Source organism: Chelonoidis abingdonii, chromosome 3 (genome assembly GCF_003597395.2).
Source record: "Chelonoidis abingdonii isolate Lonesome George chromosome 3, CheloAbing_2.0, whole genome shotgun sequence".
NCBI lineage: Eukaryota > Metazoa > Chordata > Testudines > Testudinidae > Chelonoidis > Chelonoidis abingdonii.
This window is the reverse complement of record NC_133771.1, coordinates 192322018-192347615: the sequence shown is the minus strand read 5'-3', so window position 1 is coordinate 192347615 and position 25598 is coordinate 192322018. Positions and strand designations below refer to the sequence as shown.

The window sequence follows — 25598 nt, the reverse complement described above, 5'->3', positions numbered from 1 at the left end:
CCTGCAATACCATAGAGCAGTACCCCTTTCTACAGATGTACTCCATTCCAAGATGGTATCCAAATTTGGGATATGCTAGCCATCTATAACCCTACCGCAGTTACGGATTCCCATTGTTGTAAAGCAATCCAGTATTTCACACACACTGCCAAGAGTCACAGTCTTTCATAGCAGAATAAGATTAATGGCCCTGCACACTTACATTAATGCAACCTGAACGCTGGACTTCCTGACTCCAAACTGATTTGCAATGGACTGGTAGCAGTCTGGAGTTGCCAGCTTCCACAAAGCAATCACCACACACTTCTCCATCGAGAGGGCTGCTCTCAATTTGGGGTCATTGCACCGCAGTGCTGGGGCAAGCTCCATACACAGTTCCAGGAAGGTGGCTTTCCGCATCTGAAAGTTCTGCAGTTACTGCTTGTCATCCCAGACCTGTATAATAATGTGATCCCACCACTCAGAGCTTATTTCTCGAGCCCAAAAATGATGGTCCTCCATGTGCAGCTGTTCCATGAATGCCCAAAGTAATCTGGTGGTTTTCTTTCCATGGCACATACTAGGTCAGACACCTCGGATCCCTTTTCAGATTGGGTGCTCACGATATACTGCATAGCAGCCGTGATATGTTTATAACAGTGACCACAACAGTAGAGAGCAGTGTAGGATCCATCTTTTTAGACAGAGATGGTGGGCACACAGTAAACAGGGACTGATGGAAAATGCCATGAAACGCAGTTGGAAGCCCATGGAATGATGTGACGGAAATTGCATCATGGATGTTGAGCCCGCACCCATGATAGACTGCAATCCATTCTACCTTCCCACAACTCCTAGTTGCAGAAGATGGTGAGTAGCACAGTTGGATAACCACCCACAGTGCACTGCTCTCTCTCTTGATGCTAGAGCACCAACTGTGAATGTGTTCTGCTGACAGAAGGAGCATTATGTGAACATGCACAAATGATGTAATTATACTGGTTTTTGATCGTTAGCATAACATGCATCGACAAAACTCTGTAGTGTAGACAAAGCCTTAAACAGGAAAAGTAATTATTGATAAGCATAGGTCCTAGTTCACGTTTTATGATTTTGTTTTGTATGTAACCATTTGTTTCCATCATTCACACTTGTTTCTATATCAATCTCTAGTCTTACTTAAATACATTTCCTTTTGTTTTACTATAATTGAACCCAAGTGCTGTGTGTGATACATGAGCGGTGGGCCAAGGTAAAACTGGGGTACACTGTTCGTTTGGAAACAGAGAACCTGGCATTTCTGTGGGCTGGACACCACAGAAGGACACTTTGAAGAGACTTGGATGCTGGGGCATATCTGTTGTGAACCTGCAGGGCAAAGGCAGGTTGGTATAGCCCAGAGGAGAGTGCTTGAGTGGCTGACAGGCTGGATGGATGGAGCTAACACCAGCTAGCATAGACAAGATTCTCTTGCGATGGAGGCAGGTGGCAAGAAGGAGGACTCATTGTCCCGGGTGCCCTGAAAAGTGTCATATATGTATCATATCCCACAACTTGATGTACAGGTATTGTAAAACAAGTTGTTATTGTTTGTATCACCATAGTGCCAAGGAGCCCTAGTCATTGACCAGGACCCCATTTTTCTAGATGCAGTACAACCGGAGGAAAAAAAGATGGTCCCTGCTCCAAAGAGCTTAATTAGTTAAGAGTGACATTTTCTTGGCCCAGGTTCTAATCAAAATGGACAGAGCCTGACCTGCCGTAGAGTCTGATGAAGAGAAATTAAAATATATATGCTGCATATCACTTCTATTTCTCTGCTGACTATACCCTCCCTTCCACATTGCAAAATGGGATTTTGGTGTAAGTACAACATTCCACTTCTTCACTAGAATTGTACCTATGAAAAGGATTCACTCTCTGTCTTTTTTCACTTCCTCTTATGTCAGTCATAACCCTCAAAGTGGGAAAATGTTCAGTAGTCGTTGTTCCAGAAAATTGATGTGACACAACTGGTATGCTGGATAATTTGCAAACTTGTACATGTTCTTTAATATTAAAGTAAGATCAAAGAGAAGCTTATTTTAATGCTTTTGTTTTATTCTCATCCCTGAGCCTCAAGTACTGAGGTGAGTATCTGGTACTGTACAAAGCACATGTATAGAAGAGTCAGAAAGTGAAATATTTTAAAGTAAATTGATCTAGTGGAGTGGAGAAGTTAGAAAGAGGAGGAGGTAGCTCAAGAACTAATAACTGTTTGGAATTGGCTTAATTGACGGGATTCTAGTATTTAAGGATTGAAGAGTTGATTTAAAACTGGAGAGTATATTGGCATCTACCACTCTTGTATGATAGGGTCATAATTCAGAAATTGAATGCTTATATGATAAGATTAGAAGTCCCTCACTTTCAAACTGCATCAGCCTCATCCAACCAAATCAGAAGTAACAACAGCAGGCTTCTAAAAGAGGTACCCAGCCCTCCTTGATCAGGAGCACAGGTCAGTTTGATGTCAGGTAAGAGAGAGGGAGAAAAGGGCAAAAAAAGTCCTAAAAAATTAGAGGACTAAATAAACAATAATCATACTTAAGTCTTTTTAAACTGGTAGGTAAGCACATTGCCCTGGATGTCCACATGACTGTGATCAAAATTATTTAATGTACTACTCCTTTTGTTGGAAAGTTCCCACAGTCACAAATTCCCATAGACAGGAATGCATACCAGTCTTTGCTTCCTTATTCAAAACTTTTTTTAAAAAAAAACCTTTCAGAAAGTTAGAGCTGTACAGTATTATGAAACATGAAGCTCAATTACCAGAAGACTGTTCAACAGATAGAGTTGAAAAAGATTATGTTTAACCAGCTTTGGACTGTGCAACTGTATGTAGCAAAACACAGTTAAAATTCATAAAATTTGCCATTGTGAAATATTAAAATATTTCAGTATAATAGGGAAATATTTTTGTAATTACTTGTTAAATACAGCAAATCCTCATTATAATTTCACACAGGGAGATGGAACTAAAAGTGGCATATCCATGGAAAGTTATATCTACATTTGAAATAGATTAAGAAAATGAGGCTACCTGTATCACAGTATGGTATGATTTTGGTAATGCTTTCTGACTGGCTTCATCACAATAAATGCCACGTAGTGCTCAGTGAACAGAAGAAGAAGGAAATCAGTCATGAGAGGTGGAATAGATGTTCGGCATGTGTTGCTAGCATGCAACTACAGAGCATCAGGTAAAGAAAAACAGCAACATTACGTTCATGTGTGACATTTTAGATGTTCTAAGTGAGTACCACAATCTTCAGCACAGATGTTATATGTAAGTATGCATTCCATCAATAAAAATGAATTGCAGTTGGAAAGTGGGATATATAAGAGCATTTTTTCTGGAACAAAGGGATATTATGAGGCAGTTTTTCTATATCATAACTGGAACAGGCACACATTTGACATTTACTTTTACTGTAATTATAGGCATTTCAATTCACATATTTGGTCAACAATTTTACCTCTTGAGTCCCAGTCAATGTGTGTGATATAGCTAGATGCACCTTTGCAGATGCCAACTCTTTTGCTGGTCAGCACATTGTAAATGTCTACAAAATTATCATGGGAAGCAACTGCCAGATATTTTCCTGAATCTGTAAAAGAAAGAAATCCAAGTTAACTAAAGTATATGTGAGTATTCTTGTTATTAATTATTATTATTATTATTATTATTATTACTTATTTCTAATGCAGTAGCAATGCAGTCAGAATTAGGGGTCCATTGTGATAGACTCTGTACAAACACATCAGAATGAAAAATACCTAACAGCCATGGTTCACATGTAAAACAAATTTGCTCTCTTAACATTCCATTTTAAGTCTATCATTGAAAACAAAACCAAAAAACAACTTATTTTATCCTTTGACTGCACCTCGTGAAAATTTGATATCAGAGATCATTTCCTTTCTGTGGTGGAAAGAGACCATATCTTCAACAGTATCAACATTCACTACCAGAAAACTTCCATCATTCAACCCTACAGCCAAGGCTTTCCCATCAGGAGAAAAAGCGCAGCATCTTCCACCTGGAAAAGAAATTCAAAAGAAAAACCTTATTGTTTATAATGTCAGACTGAGGAAACCAGCAATAATCTGCAGCTAGAAGGTCTCCCCACAGAAAAGGTCTATAAATTAATCATTTCTTAGGGGATGTATACACTGGAATCAGAGGTGTGATTGCAGATCATGTTGGTATAGAGACACTACCTTTAATCTAACCAGTACAGCTAAAAATAGCTGTGAAGATGTGGTGGCATGGACCATCGCACAGGCTGTACACTCATATACACTCATGTTACTAGCCTATGCTGGAATCCATGCTGCTACATCTTCACTACTATTTGTAGTTGTGCTAGGTAGATTAAAGTTACCATGAGTATGTCTAGCTCAGTGGTTCCCAAACTTTAACAACCTGTGTACCCCTTTCACTAAAATGTCAAGTCTCGCGAACCCCCTAGTAAAAATGAATATTTCCAGGGATTTTCTTCTTTACCTGAATATAAATTATAAAAGCAGTGATCCTGGAAATATAAATTTTGTTTTTACGATATGCTTATTACACACTATTTATTATTAATTATTATTTATCATTACAGTATTTATATTACATTATGAAAATGGCAACACTCTTCCAAAATCTCACTTTCATAGCTTGTATCACTTTGAATAAGCCTATTATAAAACAAGGCTCCTATGTTTCATCAAGGAGCATCAGATGTAAAACAAAATGAAGGTATTTAAGAAACCAGCTCAAAGAGTTCTTCCTACACAAGCATTCAGGTCTTGAGTAGACCAGGCAAACAACGCTCGTTACAACAAACCTTAAACTTGTTCTTCATAATAATTTTAAAAACAATAGTAGCTGCCTATTTAATTTTAAAAACAGCAAAAAATATCGACCTCCCTTTCCATTTCTTACAAGGAGTCTTGAAGTTTAACTCTCCTCAATGTAATAGATATGCTTGCTTTGATCTTCTTAGTTCTTGGAAGTCCAGCGGCTCTGGGCTCCTGGCCCCAGGCTGCCCGTGGTCTCTAGGTACAGCTCGTCCACCATTAAACATTTCCTGAGACCCCCCTGTAACATTTCATGAACCCCCAGGAGTTCACGAACTCCAGTTTGGGAACCACTGGTCTAGCTAAACTGCAATCACACCTCTGACTGGAGCACAGTCATACCCTCCTAACCTTAATGAGACAGTCTAACTGCGTAATTATTATTTGTTGGAATTTTCAGGAGGCACCATTTCAACAGTTACTCTGCTTTATGTAGAGGAGGAAGGATGTATATCCACAATCGACCAGGTGCCCAGAAGTTGAAGTGGGGGAATAAAATATAAAGTTCACCTTGCCACTGGATCCTGATCCTGACTACCTTTTATCACATGGAAAATTATCTTGCCTGTAACTTGGTAAGAAAACTTTTTAAAGCAGAACAATAAACAATTTGTGGGCTTCAAAATATTCTTAGGGAGAGAGAATGATTTTGTGGTTAAAACATAGGACTTGTAGAGTCAGGGGAAATGGGTTCTTTCCCCTCCTTTGCCACAGACCTGCTTTATGTCAGGGACATCACCCCTTCTGTGTCCCAGATTCTCTATATGCTCCTATTCCCTATCAACCTACTAGGGATATTAGAGACTTAATTCATTTATGTCTGTAAAGTGCATTAAGAGACACAGATGGAAGGCACTATAGAAATGCAATGCAGTATTATTACTCTTGCAGTATATACAGTCAAAGGAGAAAGTTACCTTTTTTGAGTTTCCTCACTGCTAACATGCGGTGTTGTGAGGAAAGTTCCCAGATTCTCAGTGTTTTATCATCACTAACTGTTGCACAGATAGGCAAGAGAGGGTGAGCTGCCAAGCCCCACACTTCTCCTTCCATATGCCCCTAAGGAAAGTCATAGAGGTTAAGGATGGATAACACCTTTTAATGTCTGTAGGCCATTCTCCTGCTAGTGCATTTTCTAGTGCTCTGTCTAATCTTTTAAATGTCTTATATAATAAGGCTTCCACCACCTCCTTCAGAAGATGTTTCTCATTCTAAGGAAGGATATGTCTGCACTTCCAAGATGGAAATGTAAATTCCCAGCACAAGGAGACATACATACACACTAGCTCTGATCAAATTAGTGGGCTAAAAATGCAGCCATGTCAACGTGAGGGACTAGATGCCCCAAGTACGTTCTTAGTGTCTCTGATGGGCATGTATTCTGGGTAGCTAAACCCTCTTGCTGCTGAAGCTGCTGTGACTACACTATTTTTAGTGCATTAACTCAATCAGAACTAGTTCAAATATGTGTCCTCGAGCAGGGAGTCATCCCCCCTTCCCCAACTCCAACCCAAGTATAGACAAACCCTAAGAGAACTTACTGTCAGGTCCTGCCCCTGATAATCAGCCTAAATGTACCCTTCCTTCATTTTAGCTCATCACTACTAGGTGCAAACATTGTACAATCCTAAAAAAATTATCTCTCTTCCACCCTTCAATACTTGTACAGGAGACAGTTATGAGATCCTAACATAGGCAACATTCTCAATGACGTTTATGGAAGTTAAGCATTCTGCAGGATTCTGATCTGGTATTAGTCATTGTTTACTTCTTTTAATTTTTTCTCATAAGTCAATCTTTATATCCCTTTAATCATTTTTGTTGCTCTTCTCTGGATTTTCTCCAGTTTGGATACAGCTTTCCAGTACTAGATGCTGCCCAAGTTACAGGCCTGAATGACAGGCAGGATGGTGGTGGTGTCAAATGTCGAAAGAGAAACCAAGATTTTAATTTGGCTAAAAGGAGACAGGTCTGTAGTAAAGAGCACTCCATGCTACCTACCTCTTCCTCATACCTTTTCAGTGATTTTTCTTGCATGCATAAACAGAGGAATCTTGCGTATGAGTTGACAGATTATTTTACCTCTGGTGTGGTGTGACCACTGCTGGTATACTGTGCCCACAATTCAACAAGGATGTTGATAAATTGGAGAGGGTTCAGAGAAGAGCCACAAGAATGATTAAATGATTAGACAACATGTCTTACAGTTATAGACCCAAAGAACTCAATCTATTTAGCTTAACAAAGAGAAGATTAAGGAGTAACTTGATTATAATCTGTAAGTATACATATGGAGACCAAATCTTTAATATTTTCTCCTCACTCTAATAGAGAAAGGTATAACATGATCCAGTGGCTGGAAGTTGAAGCTAGGCAAATTCAGATTGGAAATAAGGTGTACATTTTTAACAGCGAGGGTAATTAACCATTTGGAACTACTTACCATGGGTCGTAGTGGATTCTCCATCACTGACCATTTTAAAATCAAGATTGGATGTATTTCTAAAAGATACTTTTTAAGAATTATTTTGGGGAAGTCCTATGGCCTGTGTTATGCAGGAGGTCAAACTAGATGATCACCATGGTCCCTTCAAATCTATGAGTCTACTGCAGGACAAGGTCAGCTCATTTCCTATTACTGCGAATGATGGGCTCCAGTTTAGCAATTTGCATTTTGTAGGCATGGAAAAACTCCACTAAAACAACAAATGTTTACTGGTTCATCAGGATATCTTGATCACATCTTACATATTTTCTATTTGTGCTTGAGTTGATACATGTATAACAGTAATTTTGTCTGGATGACTAATTATAACAATTATTTCTATATAACTTTATTATGCTAGATGCAGTCACCACATATATTTTCTTTATCAGCAGAACTCACCACAGAACTCAGGTTATTTTCATATAATTTCAGTATCACACCTCATTAGCATTTGTCAGAGCAGAAATATATAAGAAGATTATCATTTCAAATGTTCTTGTTAAAACTCAAGTACAAAATACATCTGCTCATACCCCATGTTGTTATGGCTATCACACAAGTAGCAGAAACTGCAAAGTTGCTTTACATGCCTGGAACTACTTCCATACAACAGTATTACAGATAAGAAATAATGTTTTGTAAAAACACTAGACATTTTAGATATAGCTATGATTTAATAAAATAGAATATAAATAAAACAAAAGAAACATTTTGATTACTTTAACTAAAGTCTTATTTTTAAAAAGTGGCTCAAACTCCCAAAAAGTGAATCAAATTACAATAAACTCCATACTTGAATTAAAAAAAAAAAACAACCCAAACATACAAAAGGAGAATTTAAACAATTTTCAGTATAAAAGGAGTGCTATCCTGCAAAGTTGGTACAGTTATTAAAACAAAATAACATCAGAGATCTCAAGGGGCACATATACTAGAAATTTGTTAAATTTTTTGCTAAATCCATAGATGTTATAAATCACACAAATAGTTACCTCTCCATTTCTCAGGAAAGATGTAATAGCAGATTGCTGTAGTGAGCTGTCAGTTTACTAAAACTTAACGTTTTTTACAAAATAAAATATAGGATATTTACTAGTATGCTATATGATTTCAGCATAAATAAACTGTCAAAATAAAATGAATAAATTACATTTTGTGTTGCAAAAGCCCTGCTTTTTAGTTTTTATTGTTATATATATATATATATATATTTCCATAGGTCCTAATCCAGCTTCCATTAAAGTAAACGAAAAGACTCAATAGTACTCAAAGTTAGTGGGCTCTTAAGCTTTTTTGCACCTCAAAATTCAGTAATTCACAACAGGTCTCCAACTTCTCAGTATGAATCATCAAGATCCTACTGTACATCAGTTTCTGAATGAACAGTGACAGAGAGGGATGGCAAATAACTGACCAACAGTATTAAAGAAAACAAAAAGAGAGCAATTGGGGAAATCTTACGAAGTCTTGCATTCTTATGACCTATTTGATGAAGAATTCTAGTATTGTACCTGAACAAGCAAAGTCATAGGGCCACTTTTATCAATTTCGAGTATCTCTCCATTTCTGGTCCCCACTAGTATATGCCCATGTCCTAAGGTGATGGCACGAATGGAGGGATTATCTTCCAAAAGTAAACCTGAAAGATAAAAAAAATGTGCATTTAAACTTCTTATTTGCAAAATCAAAGAAAACTCTCAGTTAGTATTGTACCTTATGTTATCTATGATCAAAATCTATTTAAGATAGTCACACTATAATATGTAAGATGTACTTGTTTGGTCAGCAGTTAACTGACCTGTGGATTTATGTAATAGTTGGGACTGGGGGCAGAGCTGTGCTCTTCTACACTGCACAGGGAATCCTCTTGATAATTTAAAGGCAGATATTTTATTATGTGTTTAATTGTATAAGGTACTCAGGTGCTATAGCAGTAAAGGTGTTAGATTTGTAAATATCTGTACATATTTTTTTGAAGACTTTGTCTGGTATGATCATATCATCCAAACTAGCACCTGACAATAATCCATTACAGAAGAACATACTGTGTCTGAAACACCATAATTCACAGGGGTCTTTTAATTTACAGAGAATCTGCTTCTACTCAGAAATCTGGCCATGTAGACGGGGCACTTGAAGAGCTAGTTACTTAACATGGAGCATGCATTTTGAAATGGTTGAAAAAATAAGTTGGTGACATTTTTTTTTTAAACTTATCCAAAACCAATGCAAAATGTCAGAATGAGGGAAGAATTTAATTGGTCAACTGGTTGTTTTGGTAAGATTTTGACACTTTTTCACACCATTTTACCAACTCTCATGCATACATCCTTTATGAATTGTGACGGACTCAGGCCAGAAGGATATAAGAGGATAGTGGAAGGCAGGTATATCAGCCTCAGAATGAGCAGGTCCCTGTTCCCTGGATAGCCAAACAAGGGCTACTCCAGGCCAATCAAGACACTTGAGGCCAATTTAACCAGTTAAGGTCGTTAGGCTAATACTGGCACCTGACCTCAATTAACTGACAAAGGGTCAGTTAAAGCTGTTAGGCTAATGGAGACAGCTGGAGCCAATTAAGGTCCCACTTATACTGCTTTAAAAGCTCTCCTTGCCAGTTCTCTTGACAGGAGTCCAGGTGAAAGGAGCTGGAAGAGAGGAAGCATTACTGAGCCCTGAGATAAGGGTGAAGCTTGGGAAAGGGGAGTACTGGGATGTGGCCCAGGGAATCAAAGCTGCATAGGTGGAGGAGGGAAGCTGCTAATAGCTGCTTTCATTAGGGTCCCTGCGCTGGAACCCGGAGTAGAGGGTGGGCCCGGGTTCCCCCCTTCCTCCCCGCATGATCTACAGAGATCACTTTGAGAGGGGAAACAGACTTTCGTCCAGGCAGGAGACCAAACGGTGCCTATGGAGCTCTCAGAAGCAACAGAGACTGTGGGTATTCCACCTTCCCACCTCCCATACCGGCCTGTGATGAAAATAGCTCAATAAGCTGTAACCTTTGCCGCCATACTGGAAAAGGGAGGTCATATTGAGGGCCTTAGTGAGCTTCTGAGGCCATTGAATCCGTCAGGAAGTGCGGGACCCACCAATACAGACTTGGAGCTTTTTCACACAATGTATTCTGAAAAATAATACCTTTAGAGCTAGGGGACAATGCTGATCTTTTAATAGCATATGTCTTCAGGCACCTCTCAAACATATCATCCCAGAGTGCCACAACTCCATCTTTTCCACCTGTTACGAAACCCTGCACAAACACAATTTGAAAAATATATTTAAATTCCAATGTTCTACATTAAAATGTTAATTCATAAAATCAGATATGTCCATATTGATCAAGTTACAGTACAACTTTTTCTTTGTCTGTTTTGCATAGGTGTCTCACCCAAAATGTGTGGTCAGATTACATGTCCTGCACACAGGTATTAAAGGCCTGGTCTACACTATGCTTTTAAACCGAATTTAGCAGCGTTAAACCGATTTAACCCTGCACCCGTCCACACAACGAGGCCCTTTATATCGATATAAAGGGATCTTTAAACCGGTTTCTGTACTCCTCCCCAACGAGAGGAGTAGCGCTGAAATCGGTATTCCCATGTCAGATTAGGGTTAGTGTGGCCGCAAATCGACTGTATTGGCCTCCGGGAGATATCTCACAGTGCACCATTGTGACCGATGCTCTGAAAGCAATTCTGAATTCGGATCAACTGGCCCAGGTAGACAGAAAAGCCCTGCGAACTTTTCGAATTCAATTCCTGTTTGGCCCAAGCGTGGAGCTCTGATCAGCACGGGTGGTCGATGCAGTCCCAAAGTCCAAAACGAGCTCCAGATAGACGTACGGAGATATGGAGTCTGATTGCTTGTATGGGGAGCAAAGCGTTCTATCAAGAGCTCCTTACAGAGACAAAAGACAAAAGCATTTGAAAAAAAAACTCCAGCTAGATAGACCAGCCACACCACCAGTGCTTGTGACAACTAAGAAAGCCCAACAAATCAAAAATTGATGCTCATGGACGGAGGAGGGGGTATCGAGACTCCACTATCCCACAGTCCCTGCAGTCCTCCGAAAAGCCATTGCATTCTGCGAGCTAACCAAGCCTGACAGGTCAAATAAGCATTTTTCCTGGGTGTTTCAGGAATGTCAATTTACACCATTCCCCCCCGCCTCAAAAGAAAAAAGGGAAAAAAAAAAAGTTTCTTGCCTTTTTCAATGTCACCCTATGTCACTGCAATGCTGCTGTTGACAGTGCTGCATGCGCGAACACCAGCATCCCCTTCCCGATGCAGCACGGACAAAGACTGCTACTATCATCAATCATCACAATGAGAGCTCCGAACTGCCTCCGTGAGGTTGGCCAGGCGCGCCTGTAAAAACATGGGAATGAATCCCCGGTAGATGTGCAAATGGCTGTAAACTCAATCTCATGCATAGCAAATCTGAGCGCTCAGCTCTATCAAGCCCCCCACCCCCTTATCCATGTCTAAAGAAAGATTCTGGTACTGCCCTGGACTATCATGCACGGTATACCTGGCTCCTCTGCACCTCGCACCCTTAATGTCCTGCAGATGAAGACCACACATAGCAGATGAGGTTTCCTCCCCTCTAGTTAATGATACTAAAATCAGTGTTTCTTATTCAGGCATTCTTTATTACTTGTCATTATTCCACAAATGGGGACCAACTGCCCCTCGTAGCCCAGGAGGGTATGGAGGTACAGTGAGGGAACAACGGGTGGGGTTGTGCACGTGCACACCCCCTAGAATGGCATGCAGCTTATTCATTTCTGCGGGATCTCATGGGCCATCTTGAACACAGAGCGCTGATGCTCCTGTGTTCTCTCAGTACACTGCCCCAATTCTAGGGCAGACGAACTACTACTAACTTGTTTAGAACAAAACATAAAGAAGGGTATATACCAAGGGGAGCATCCCATTTTTGTCCATGTACCCCCCAGCCACCTCAGCAAGCGCCGAGCCAGAGACTACCCTATGACAAGCATAAGACGTACAGAATGACTAGATAACCGTCCCATCTCATGCGTCAGGTTATAATGGTATGACAACGGTGCATAAGGGATGGTAACCATCTCTGCTACCCGTTGCAAAGGCAAACTGAATCTGCTTTGTAGCACTGCAGTACCGATCTCTAGCTTTTAGTCATGGCAGCAGCATCAGTACACATACGGTGAAGTACAAAAGCAAAATGGCTCCATGGTTCCTTGCTATGCGTCTGCCTGGGCAATCCAGGGAAAAAGGGTGCGAAATGATTGTCTGCCATTGCTTTCACGGAGGAAGGATTGAGTGATGGCATTTACCCAGAATCACCCGCTACACTGTTTTTGCATTGGAATCTCAACCCAGAATTCCAATGGGCGGGGGAGACTGTGGGAACTATGGGATAGCTACAGGATAGCTATCCACAGTGCAACACTCCGGAAATCGACGCTAGCCTCGGTACATGGACGCACACCGCAGAATTAGTGCTTAGTGTGGCTGCGTGCACTCGACTTTATACAATCTGTTTTACAAAACCGGTTTATGTAAAATCGGAATAATCCTGTAGTGTAGACATACCCAAAGGAGCAGAGAGTTCCTTCCCTAGAGCCCAACCCTACAAACATTTACAACTATAATTCCTGGGACCAAACTTTTTACTCAGATAAGCATATACAACTCCTACAGACTTCAGGTTGTCAGTTAATATCTGGGGGCACAATTTAGCCCCTGTCTTGAACTATAATTTAAAAAAATATGTTTATGTAGTAGAAATTAAAATATAATTTGCCACATTTTTGTGTAAGGATTTACTAATGACATTACAAGAAAAGAAGAAATAGTTTTGCCAGTTATTCAAAAGTATCTTGAAAAGAATATCTTCCTTGGATGTTGGAAGTTTTTCTTGTCTGTGTGATATTCTAATGAAAAAGGCATTAGTGCTATCCCAATGCATGAACAGCTTCATCAAAAATAGGTTTTGTGGCAGTGATGGGGTATTAAAAATATTCTTTGTTATGCTGCTGTGATTAATGTGTATAAGCCTTGTCAAGTAGTGTTAGTCTAAGTACTGTTAGGCCTCAAACTTCCAGAAGTTGTAAGAAGCGAGTACAGTAAAATCCTGTAAGCATAAGCATAATCTATCTAGGAAGCTTTGTGGACTAAGAAGGAAACTCTGTAAAGGTTGATACAGGCTTGTGGTTACTATGCTCTGCAACCAAATACCTCTTTAAGCAGATTCGAGCATTTTTGAGTCTAGCAAATTGACCACTATTAACTGCATAGAGAAGAGATGAGCTGGGCACAGGTGCACAGTTCATAAGTTCAAAACAACCGCAAATGCCACCCTGGAATATTTGGCCACCTTGACTGGTTCACTTGTTTTGAAGAACGGCCAGCAAATACTGTATAGATAAGATGCAGAGGTGCGTGTGTTGACTTAAAAGAAATCGCTCTTTGTCCGGATCACATACACCCCCTGAACCAAAAGGACTTGTGCTTCACTGACTATCTGTGCCTGGCCAGCGCAGGAAATAGTCAACTGAAGATAATGTATCATCTTTGGACGAAGGCAGGGTAAGATTTGAATAAGGTCTGGTTATGCTCAAACTGGTTAATCTTAAATCTGTATTAATACTATAGGTTAAGTTTATTAGTAAATTGTTTAAGTTGTTTAAAAATAGTAGTAGTCAATAGTTAACAATATCTGTTAATAGTAACAGTATATGTTTTGTGCCTTGCTGGAAGCAGGAACAGTACTGGTGAAGTTAGTAGTTTATAAATCACAGTGGCTTTACAAGTCACTGTCCTTGTCTTCAGTATAAGTTACCATCAAGTTTATCATAAAAGTCAGTAAAAGTTTATAAGTTGTTAAATAAGTTAATAGGTAGGTTAAAATTAGTAAACGATAGTTGATTAATGTATCAGTATTCCATATGAACTTGTGTTGGTTGGGGATGGTTACGGTACACATAAAGTCATTAGGCACCTTCTGTCTGTGTTGCCTTTATAGTCATAAGTCATTAAAAACCTTTCTTGAGGAATAATTAGTTGTCTAGTTTCTCTTTTGCGGACACTACTCAACCTCACTACATCTGTGTTGTGTGGTGGGAAGTAGCGATCACCCAGAGTCCCACTAGGGCCCTAATGTGAGCCCCCTAGGGCTCTGACGTGTGCCTCCTCCTTCCATTAATCTCCACAGCTGCATGCCTTCAAAGACATGGAAATGAAAGGTATGTGTACACAGTGAATGTACATTTTAGAGTTACAGTATTTTGGATCATCTTAGAAAGTTATTGACCATAGGTCAATACATTAAATGTTGGCAAAGGAGCACATCACCACAAAACATTGCAGCTCATTATCATCAATTACATTTTGTGTTTTTAGCCACATTCCATTTTACCTACTGAAATCTGTTCTGCTGATACAGAAGCTATGTTTTTAAAGCTCATCCATTGTATTCACTAAGAAAACACAATGTACTGATGTGCTTCTGTACAAAACCACAAGTGTCTTTTTTTAGTATATACCATCCCTGTCTATGCACTTTCAAAATCCTCAATTGTTATGAAAATAATGAACAGAAAACAGACTATATAAGATGAATACCTTATCCAATGCATGCATATCAAATACTGGTCCATCATGGGCTTTCACTGTCTTAAGCAACAAAATATCTTTCCAGATGTAAATGTCTCCAGTAGTAGCTCCAGAGAAAACCATATCTTCTATTCGCCCATAAGAAATACTCATCATAGTTTCCAGTTTCCCAATATTTCCAAAGATCCCTCGTTTGGATGTAAAACCTCCTCCTGTAATGTGAACAACATTAAGTCCCACTACATTTTCATTTTGTATCCTCAGTGCTCTGAAGGACAAAAGCTTGCTGTTAATGTGGAATAGCAAGCTGGCAATAGTAATGTTGGGATTTCAATGCACAGCAAGACAGTAGAATGTGGGAAATTCATGTAGGGCTACTATACCCCGCCCCCCCTCCCCCCCCAATGCTGTGCAGAATTTTCTTCTACCAGTGATTATTTCAAGCTGCTGATGAATTTTGGGGACAAATCAGGCAGAGAAAGTAGGGGCCTGGTTGATGAATCAATTGCTTCACAAATCCACCTGCCAAACCTCCTTTTCCTCTGTGGAGGTGGGCACGGTAATGCAGAAGCTATGTATAGTATGAAGGTTGTAGAAGTGGGCATGGAGCAATTCTGCAGACTGAGTGGGAGGATTCTGTCCTCTCTTGACTGCCAGAGAACTATACTGTGCCATATTGCGCTAAAACCATTTGCTTGGTACAGAGATCACAGCTTGGGCCTAACAGCACAAAGAATGAAAGATCCTAGACAAAAATATAAGTACAAAATAATTTAGAATATGATTAATTTGCTTCAGTGTACACATATAGGCTCAGATTCAGATACTCTTACCATGAGGAGTGGCTTATTCCACAATAAGTCTAATTAATTCCAATGAGTCCATGGAAAAAGGTGCTATTTAATGTGAATATATATACCAGACTTTGTCCAGTAATACAGCACGTGCTTTTATTTTATTACAGTAATACAAAATATAATAAAATCTTGTCTTCCTTAATCTGTTGGTACCTGAGCCATTTTGGCATTATAAACCAGCATGGCCTCTTGTAAACTATGTCATTCTGAGTTAGCTTCAGTTCTAGTTTTAGCTATCCCTGTACTGCCTGTCTTTATTGATCTTAACATAGCCAAGGTTTAATCCAAAATTACTTTACACAGTACTTCATGAATATGAGAGTAATAGTCCTGGAGAGCAGGTCAGCCAAAATCATTACTCAAAAATCAAGTCTACGTATTTGCTCTCTCTCTTAACTTTGCTAGGACAGTCAAGAAGAATGGTAACTCCCAGTCTGCAAGACTTGCTTAATAGTTTGCAGAGTGTAACAAATGTTGTTAACTGAACATAAGCTGGTAAAAATCCTCTGTGTGTGTCATACATAGTCATGATACTGTATTACCATGAAACAATATCATGACATGGCGATAGAAATATTTTTGCCCATAGGATAAATGTAAATCATCACAACTTATGCTAAATAATTGGTCTCCATTTTTTTCCAGGCAGTAGGTGTTTTGAGGCCACTCACAAACCCAGCTGTTCAGTCTGGCAACTTGAATCAAGGCTGCTATGTCTTTCTGATGACTAAAGAAAATTCTATCTGGAACACATGAGGATTACAGAAGTGTTACAACGGTAGCTGGAATTCAAACACTACCATTTTTAGCAGTCCAGCTTGAGATCATTAAGGCTCATAACTATCAGTTGGCTTCCCAATGGGAACTGTCACACCTCTTGTCTCTGCATTTGGCCAAGTGACTCAGCCAAGTCATAGGAATGCATCTTTTCTGAGAGCCAAAGAGGCATGCTCACTGGACTCTCTTTAGCATTATGATTAGAGTTAATACAGCTATTAGTTGGAAACGGCTTCCAAAGAGAAGGGCAGGAACATGGTGTCATTTGCAGATCCAGAAGTAGATTCTGCAATTCTACTGTATTTTGATTACTAGAAACTTCAGATAGACTAAGACTCCTGATATACAAATGCATTAAACTATTAACCCAGTACAGTACCTGCTTGTTGCCAAAATTTGATATGTTTCATCCCAACTGTGACTAGTTTGTCTACACGATGTGGGTTACACTTCACTACAAATATTTTATCTTTATGGCCCCTGCAATAAACAAAAAGATGATAAAAAATGACTGAACATATTTAAATAAATAATTTTATACATTTTTGAATGTTTTACAATTTTCTACAAACCAACTGCAAACAATTAACATTTTGGATAAAAAGATTACTTACCCATACAGTACCTCATGTTCTTCAAGATGCGCAGTTTGTATATATATTCCACAGCTGGTGAATGCACATTTAGTGTGCATGCATTAGAGAATTTTCTAGTCAGGAGTATCCACTGTGATGGCACAGGCAACCTTCCTCTCCTCATGCATTCCAGCAAAGTTGAAGTCACTCCACCACACGTAGTTCCTTTGCTACTGGGAAAGCCCATGACATCAGACTGGTGGAGACATCCATAAGATGCCTTTTAGTAACCTCTTTGTCATAGGTGGGAAAAGACTGAGGATTGGTCAGTTGGTGGGTGGATAATTGAAACAGCTGCCAGATGAACCTGTAGCAAGCTTTGCAAGAACCCAGAGTGCTTCAGGTGCCACCGGTACTGTTGCAGAGTGGTCTATCCAATCAGCAGGCCTCATAATCAGGCCTTGCTGCTTTAGCGTCTCTTTCAGTTCAGTGTGTTAGGGACCCCCTGAACAGGATTCAGCTTGGTCAGTTTTCTTAAGAACATAAGAACAGCCACACTGGGTCAGACCAATGGTCCATTTAGCCCAGTAACCTGTCTTCTGAGAGTGGCAAATGCCAGGTGCTTCAGAGGGAGTGAACAAAACAGGTAATAATCAAGTGATCCATCTCCTGTTGCCCATTCCCAGCATCTGGCTAACAGAGGATAGGGACACTTCAGAGCATGGTTTTTCTCCCTGCACATCCTAGCTAATAGCCATTGATGAATCTATCTTCCATTAACTTATCCAGTTCTTCTTTGAACCGTTATAGTCTTGGCCTTCAGAATATCCTCTGGCAAAGAGTTCCACAGGTTGACTGTGCGCTGTGTGAATAAATACTTTCTTTTGCTTATTTTAAACCTGCTGCCTATTAATTTCATTTGATGACCCCTAGTTCTTGTGTTATGAGAAGGAGTAAATAATAACTCCTTATTTACTTTCTCCATATCAGTCATGATTTTATAGACTTCTATCATATCCCCCCTTAGTCATCTCTTTTGCAAGCTGAAAAGTCTCCTCATATGGAAGCTGTTCCGGATCCCTAATCATTTTTGTTGTCCTTTTCTGTACCTTTTCCAATTTCAATGTATTCTTTTTTGAGATGCGACAACCAGACCTGCACGTAGTATTCAAGATATGGGCATACCATGGATTTATATATATTTTCTCTTTCTTATTGGTAGCTCCCTAGACCTGCCCATCCTAGGGCTAGATGTAGGGGAATCTGAGCTGGATAAGAAATCTTGGGCGCTGGTCCTGGCCCATGGACCTGAACGTGTGACAGTGAGGGCTAGCCTACCCTTCTGTTCATCTTCCCCATGGCCACTTCCCAACCCACCCAGTGTCTCAGTTTGTGGTGTAGCTGCTGGTTGATTATAGTCCTTTGTTACAAACCTCCAGAGTCTCGGGGCTGATGTATGCAACCGTCTGGTGCCCTGCACATGGTCTTGCTATCTCTGAGTGATGTGGATGAGAGGTAGACCTCCTCCCCCAATTAGCTTTCTTTTCAAATATCTCTGTCTGAGTCTCGAGGGCACAGGTTGCCTATACTAGAGAACAGTGGCTGCTGCTGATAAAGTTGGGGCCTGAATTGCTTTCTCTAAGGTAGCCCTAAAATCCTTGAGGGATCTCTGCCAAATGATCTTCTCAAAGAAGACTGAGCAGACCCTGAATAGCAGGTCCTTAGGTGGTGCATCATAATCATTGTTGCCATTGCTCTGAAGGCCATGTCTGCTGCATCCAAGGCTGCCTGCAGTGTGCTTCTGGCCACCATATGTCCTTCCACAAGGATACTCTGGAAATCATCCCTGTAATCTTGTGGCAGCCTATCAATAAACCTCTGTAAAATGAGCCAGTTGATGTAGTTGTAGTCTGCCAAGATCACCTTGTAGTTTGAGATCCTCATTTGGAAGCTCAAAGTAGAGTAGGATTTTCAGCCCAGCAGGTCAAGGTACTTTGCGCTTTGCCTTTAGGATTCTATTTCTGGTGTCCCTGATGGGTTTTCTCATTGGCCACCATTACCACCAAGGAGCCTGGTTACAGGCACAAATAGAACTGTTTATATCTGGTTGCTGGGATTTGGTATCATCTATCTGCTCATTTTGATATTGGTGCCAATAAAGCTGGTATCTGCCAATCGCCCCTCATTGATTGGAATTGCTATGCATCCTGGTCCCAACGAGCATAGGATATCAAGGAACTTGTGTGGCAAGTCCCATACCTCCTCAGTAGCTATCTCCAAGACTACTACTACTCATCTCATGAGGTCTTGGAACATCTTGTAGTCCTGGGGAGTAGCCAGTGCTAGGGCATCATCTAGAGATGATGAGGTCATGGCTAGTATCATCTGCCCTTCAGCCTAGATATGCTGTACTGGAGCCACCCATTCCTGGCTCTGGTCCTGGGGAAACACAGGGAATGAAGACAGCCTCTGGTGCATGGGGACAGTTTGAGCCTTGAATGTGCCAGAGAGGCTGGGACCAGGTACTACTTTGGTCCCAAAGGGGCCTACATGTGCCACATGTCACAATCACATAGGGTGGGCACAGTGTTTAGTACCAGTGGTCCTGATACTGTGATAGATTGGTACTGTGAGCCACCCTTTGCCATAAGTATATACCTCTCAGCATGCTGGGCAACACTGAAACTGTCAACTGGCCAGGGATGGCTGTTGGTTCTCCAGCAAGTTAGAAGACAAAAGAGCATACTCCTCCAGGAAGGGTGGTGCTCACCTGGTGGACAGAGAGAGAACCTGACTAGAAGGCGGAAACCTTCAAGTCACTGGGTCCAGAAATCTGGACTGTGGGGCTGTCAGCCCTGGTGATGCAGCCTGAAGTGGTGGAGCACTTACAGATCAGTGCAACAGTGATGACACAGGTACTTGTGCCTAAAACAAGAGCATGGTCCTTACTGGAGACAGGCTCTACCACACTAGCCAATGATTGTTCCGACTGTCTTGGTACCAAGGAGACTAAACAGTATTTGGTCCTGCCATGAGGGCAGGGGACTGGACTTGATGACCTCTCAAGGTCCCTTCCAGTCCTAGAGTCTATGAATCTATGAATCTACGTATGGCTGTCTGTCATAGCCAATGATAATGTCACAGAATCTCATGTGTTCTCTTGTGACTGCGAGGAGCAAGGTCGTGAACGGATGTCACATAGGAATGTGTAGGCTCCCACTGAAGACTTGACATGATGCTTGGCCCTTTTTTCAATCAGTTTTTCATGGCTGTCTTTCTCAAAGTGTTTAAAACCTGTATTGATAGTTGCTCTTCATTCTGGTCTGTCCTCGCCTGTGTCTTAAAAGGCATCAATATTTATGCTGCATGAGTTGAGCTTCTGCTTAGGGGTGTCTTTGAAGCATTTATGTTGACCACCTTTCATGCATTCTCCAAGTTTCAGCTCACCATAGGGGACTTTTTGGGGAGTCTATCATCAGCCGTTCTGATACCATAACCTATCCATTTAAGTTGTGTTTGGTAATCATTACCTCAATGCTGGTTATTTTTGCTCTTTCAAGTATGGATATCTTGTCAGCAGACCTTCAAGATAGAGCAAAGATCACGCATATGATATTTTTCAAGTTGTTTGATATGTCTGCAGTAAGCTTTCCACATTTCACAACTTTATAAAAGAGATGCTATCACTGCTGCATTGTATAGCATCAGTTTTGTTGACAGTTTGATGGTATGCTAGTTGAGTATCCTATAGTGAAGTCTTCTGAAAGCCTGGTTTGCCTTTTGTATTTTGTGTGATATTTCTTGATCAAGGGAACCATCACTTGAGATGGTACTGCCAAGGTATATGAAGTAATTTACTTTCTTCAGATTTGTACGATTAATGGTGGTGTTTGACTCAGTGGTAATGGTTGATGGAGCTGGTTAAAGAGGACTTCAGAGTTTTCCAACGTGATGATGAGTTGAAACTGTTTAGTTGCCTCTGAGAACCTGCAGGTTAATACAGACATGACAGTGCTGGGTAGGGCCTCTATTGCAGCCAAGTGTATTTGGTGGGTATCTGCTCCAGTGCTCAGGGAACTTTTCCTAAATTTTGAGGCACCCTTAATATTCAACAGCTTGGTAGCCTTATACAGCCTTGAAGACAGATAAGGGGAGGTGACCTTTGCCTCTTCTTTGAAAACCTGAACTCCAAGTCTGATCAGTCTCTGTGCTTCCCAGATAAGGAAGTCACAGGCCTGACTGACCCCGCAGGTAGTTTAGAAGTCAATGCCAGGGCACATTTTGATGACCTCCAGTCCCTCAAAGACACGGATGCCTGGAACCTATGGTCAGAGTCCAGCCTCATCACCTGCTGAATGATGAAAGCCCTTAGACATGCTTCTCTCAAGCAGTGGGTCAGCTTTGAGGAGGACTTGCAGATTTCACAGTGTTCCAGGGCATAACTCTTGATGAAGCAGAACAGGTACCTTGTGTGTCCATCATTCAGAGGCATAACTGCTTCACAGAATGGAAAGTTCTTAAAGCTTAGGGATTTGCCGTGGTCAGCCATGGTGGCCAGTACCCACAGGGTCCCATAGGCCTCCCTAACTAAACCAACACTGCTCACTAACTACAATGCTGAAGTAGAGGTAAAATCCAAAGACAGTTGCTTTGACATGTACCACAGGTGGTAGAAGGAACTTGCATGTGGTGAGGCAGCTCTGGAAGAAAGGAGGTGATGCCTGCACTGCCCTATTGGATACTGTTGATTGGAAAGTTCTCTGATGGATACACACTGGACGTGCACTCATCAACTGTGGAATATGTATACAAGCTAGCGCTCGAGGAACTAATAACATTAACTCTGAGAAACTAAACACATACTAGTAGTGGATTCATATGTATTCTGGGGCCCTGTACCAGCCCAAGGACTAGAAAAGGCTATGGAAATGTTGTGTGCCCTACTACAGGTTGGGGTTGGTTTCTGTGATCCCTGACCCAAGCATAATTCTCCCACTGTATTTTCTCAGGCTTTGTGTGTGTGCCAATGTTACAGAAAAGAGTGAGGGAAGAGGGGCTGAGAAAGTGAGCACATGCAAAAGGAGGATTAATTTTGCCCTCTGTGTGTATATTTTATAAAATAATTGCTTCCATGCTCTTTTTAAAAAATGCAGATTTATAAAACAGACCATCTCTTACAGAAAGCTGTATAATCACAAACTAGTGTATGCTCCTGATGGAGAAAAACTATCAATAAGGATACGGAATAATTTTTTTTTAAACCACCTAAGTTATTTACACATTTTTTAAAATCATAAAAAATACTTGCTAGTTAAAAGAATTGAATTGCAACTGTAGTGCAGTGGACAGAACACTCAACTGGGAGTTAGGAGGCCAAAATTCTATTCCTAGCTCTGACACTGACTAGCTCCATGACTCTGGGCAAATCACTTCACTTCTCTATCCCTCTGTTTTCCCTCCCATGCTTAGTCTGTCTTGTCTAGCTAGAAGAGATCATTATGATAATCTAGTCTGACCTCCTCCATAATACAAGGAAAAGAATGTCACCCAATAATTTCTGCATCAAATCCACAACATGTTTGAACTACATACAGCTTGTCTTTCAGAAAGATATCCAGTCTTGACTTAAAATCTGTAAGTGACTGAGAATCCTCCACATCCCTGAATAAGTTGTGCCAATGGTTAATTAACCTTGCTTTAAAAAGTTGGCACCTCAGTAATCTGAATTTGGCTAGCTTTAACTTCCCATCATTGGATCTCATTATGCATTTTTCTGCCAGAATGAGGGTTGGCAGAATGAAGTTGTAACAGGGTGGTTTGCCTTTGGGCTGAGGAGCTGGAGCCAAGCCAACCCTGATTACAGAATGAGCTCCACTTGCAGAAAATGATACCGTTTCTGATAAAGAAAAGAAGGTGGCTGCAGTAGGGGAGGAAGATTAGGAGACTGTGTGAGACTGAGAAAGGCTCCTACATACAAGACCCTGAGACCAGAGGAATTGCTCCAGCTAGGAAGGGCTGAGCACAGCCTTCTAAGGCAAGAAGGACTCTGACCAGAGTGGGGGAGTTTGGGCTGTATTAGATTGGAGGAAAGACTTTGTTTTTAACTTTGAACTTTAAGTTAATAAATCAGACCATAAGGAGAGCTGTAATGACTGGACTGGGAAAACCCTGCATGCAGTTTATTTGGGGATGCAAAAAGAGAGGTGAGGTGCTGTGTGAAGGGCTGTCCTAGGGCCACGAGGAAGTGCTGTGAGGCAATCACTCCTCTACAGTATCCTACAATATAGGAAACAGGCTATAGCAAAGCGGTAAATAATTCAGACAGTGTAGGTGGAACAACTGACTTTGAGTCTAGTTAAAGCTTAGAGCAAGGAAATAGGCAACAAAAGTCAATTCAATTAAGCAAAGATGTAAAGGATGTATAAACAGACAGATACGTAGGCATTTTAAAATATTTAAACAAATCCGGCAAGGAAGACTAGGAAATGTGAAATAGGATGACACAAAATAAAAGAATAATTAGAAGGACAAAAACTAAAATTATATTTCAGAGGATAATTTAACTACCAGCAAATAAGTCTTCAAGCCCATTCCCAGGTAATTACAGTTACAGTTGTCTGAGTTCTGGGATCTTCTATGTTCAGTTTTGGACCTGCGCAAAAAAAGCAATGCTAGATGGGCACTAATGATAATTTCTAAATTCAATATGTTGTCAATCGTCAAGGGTAGAAACTGATACTTTATACCAGGGGTTCTCAAACTGGGGGTTGGGACCCTTCAGGAGGTAGCAAGGTTATTACATGGGGGGTCGTGAGCTGTCAACCTCCACTCCAAATCCCGCTGTGCTTCCAGCATTTATAATGGTGTTAAATATATAAAAAAATGTTTTTAATTTATAAGGGGGTCACACTCACAGGGTTGCTATGTGAAAGGGGTCACCAGTAAAAAAAAGTTTGAGAGCCACTGCTTTATACTATTAGTACTTTAACACAGGGATTCTCAGCTTTCTAGAATTACCACGTAATTTGTTCTAGATAGGTCCAAAATATCAGTCCTTAAAAAAATCATATAATTCTGATGACCCTCTTGATTTTAACAAGGATTGTCTGGTGAACCATTAGAGACAGAAACCAATTCTTTATACTCCAATGAGTAACTTGGCATCCCAGCTTCCATATGGTCTGGAACAGTATTTCTCAAACCTTTTCAGGTGGGCTACCCCTTATTCAAAGTTAAAAAATTTCATGAACCCTTAACATTTACTATGTAAGGAAGAGTAAAAGATGTACCAAAGAAATAATTTGTGTATTATGAGAAGCTGACAGAGAATACTTCCTTGAAGAGTGTGGGGAGAGAGGGAGCAAGATTTTGTCTCTTTCTTTAGTTTGCTATAAATTTTTAACACTTTTGTCTGAATCTTACTACGAACAAAACTATTTTAATAAAAAGAAGCAACTGCTATTCAATATTTTAAAATTTAAAAAAATCTATCAGACGTGACCTGCAGACCAATTCTATTTATACTATCTCTTTCAAGCAATTACAAAAGTTTCTTAAGCACCACTGAGTTAGCAGCTAAGCTTCCTGATAGTGACTCAACGGGACAAATACTGCAGAAACTGCTGATTCAGCAGGGAGACAGGTGACCTGGCAGTACCAATAGGACTGGAAAAATCTGTTTATATTACAGGAACCACCTCCCCTCATTTGAAATAAAGCAGCATATGTACATTGAGAGAGAATCTTCAATCCAGAATACCATCCATCATATAAGGGAAAATATAATATTTTTGACTTAAATGATTTTGACAATCCTGGGTCAAGGGATGAAAGAATTAAAATAAAATAAAATAAAATGTTACATGAGCCCTGTAAAAGGTTATTCTTTTTTAAATTAAGATTCCAAAGCAGCAATCTTCACAGAAAGGATAGGGAGTTCCCGGTTAGAAACAGTTCACAGAATTTAACAATTTTAAACTATATATCCTAATGTTTTTTACCTAGATATGTTCTTCTGAAACATTACTCTGTTTTCAGTGAGATGTGATATTTTTTATTGCAAACAATATCTTAATTTCTTTAGTTAATATTATACAGAGCAATGTAAAATGGTGATCAGAAATAGGCAGTGATCATCACAGTGCATGTTTGCACTTGGAAATATTCTTACCTTGTTGTGGCTATCTTTTCTCCTTTTTTCCAGTCCCAAAATACAATGGTGTGATTATCATCTAACCCAATAGATGCCAAAAACTTCCCATCAGCTGTACAAAAATAATATACAATATCAAAGGTAATACTTCATTAACAGCTTGTACAACACAACAAATATACTGCAAATTGAATTTCAAGGCAGTGATAACATCACAGACGGAATGTTTTACAGTGGGCGACAAATACATAGTCAAGTACTTTTACACTGAAAGTACT

The 25598-nt window shown here is 40.2% G+C and overlaps 1 protein-coding gene across 2 annotated transcripts in view; it reads right to left on the bottom strand.

Moving 5' to 3' along the window:
• EML6 (EMAP like 6) overlaps positions 1 to 25598 on the bottom strand; it is a 360575-nt gene that overhangs the window by 77441 nt on the left and 257536 nt on the right. For both annotated transcript variants that reach the window (XM_075064408.1, XM_075064409.1), the window contains exons 17-24: positions 25339 to 25432; positions 16973 to 17073; positions 14969 to 15171; positions 10499 to 10610; positions 8872 to 8999; positions 5790 to 5931; positions 3912 to 4064; positions 3501 to 3632 (exon numbers count right to left, since the gene is read on the bottom strand). In XM_075064408.1, the coding sequence (XP_074920509.1) occupies positions 3501 to 3632; positions 3912 to 4064; positions 5790 to 5931; positions 8872 to 8999; positions 10499 to 10610; positions 14969 to 15171; positions 16973 to 17073; positions 25339 to 25432 (1065 nt within the window). The remainder of the gene's footprint in view (positions 1 to 3500; positions 3633 to 3911; positions 4065 to 5789; positions 5932 to 8871; positions 9000 to 10498; positions 10611 to 14968; positions 15172 to 16972; positions 17074 to 25338; positions 25433 to 25598) is intronic.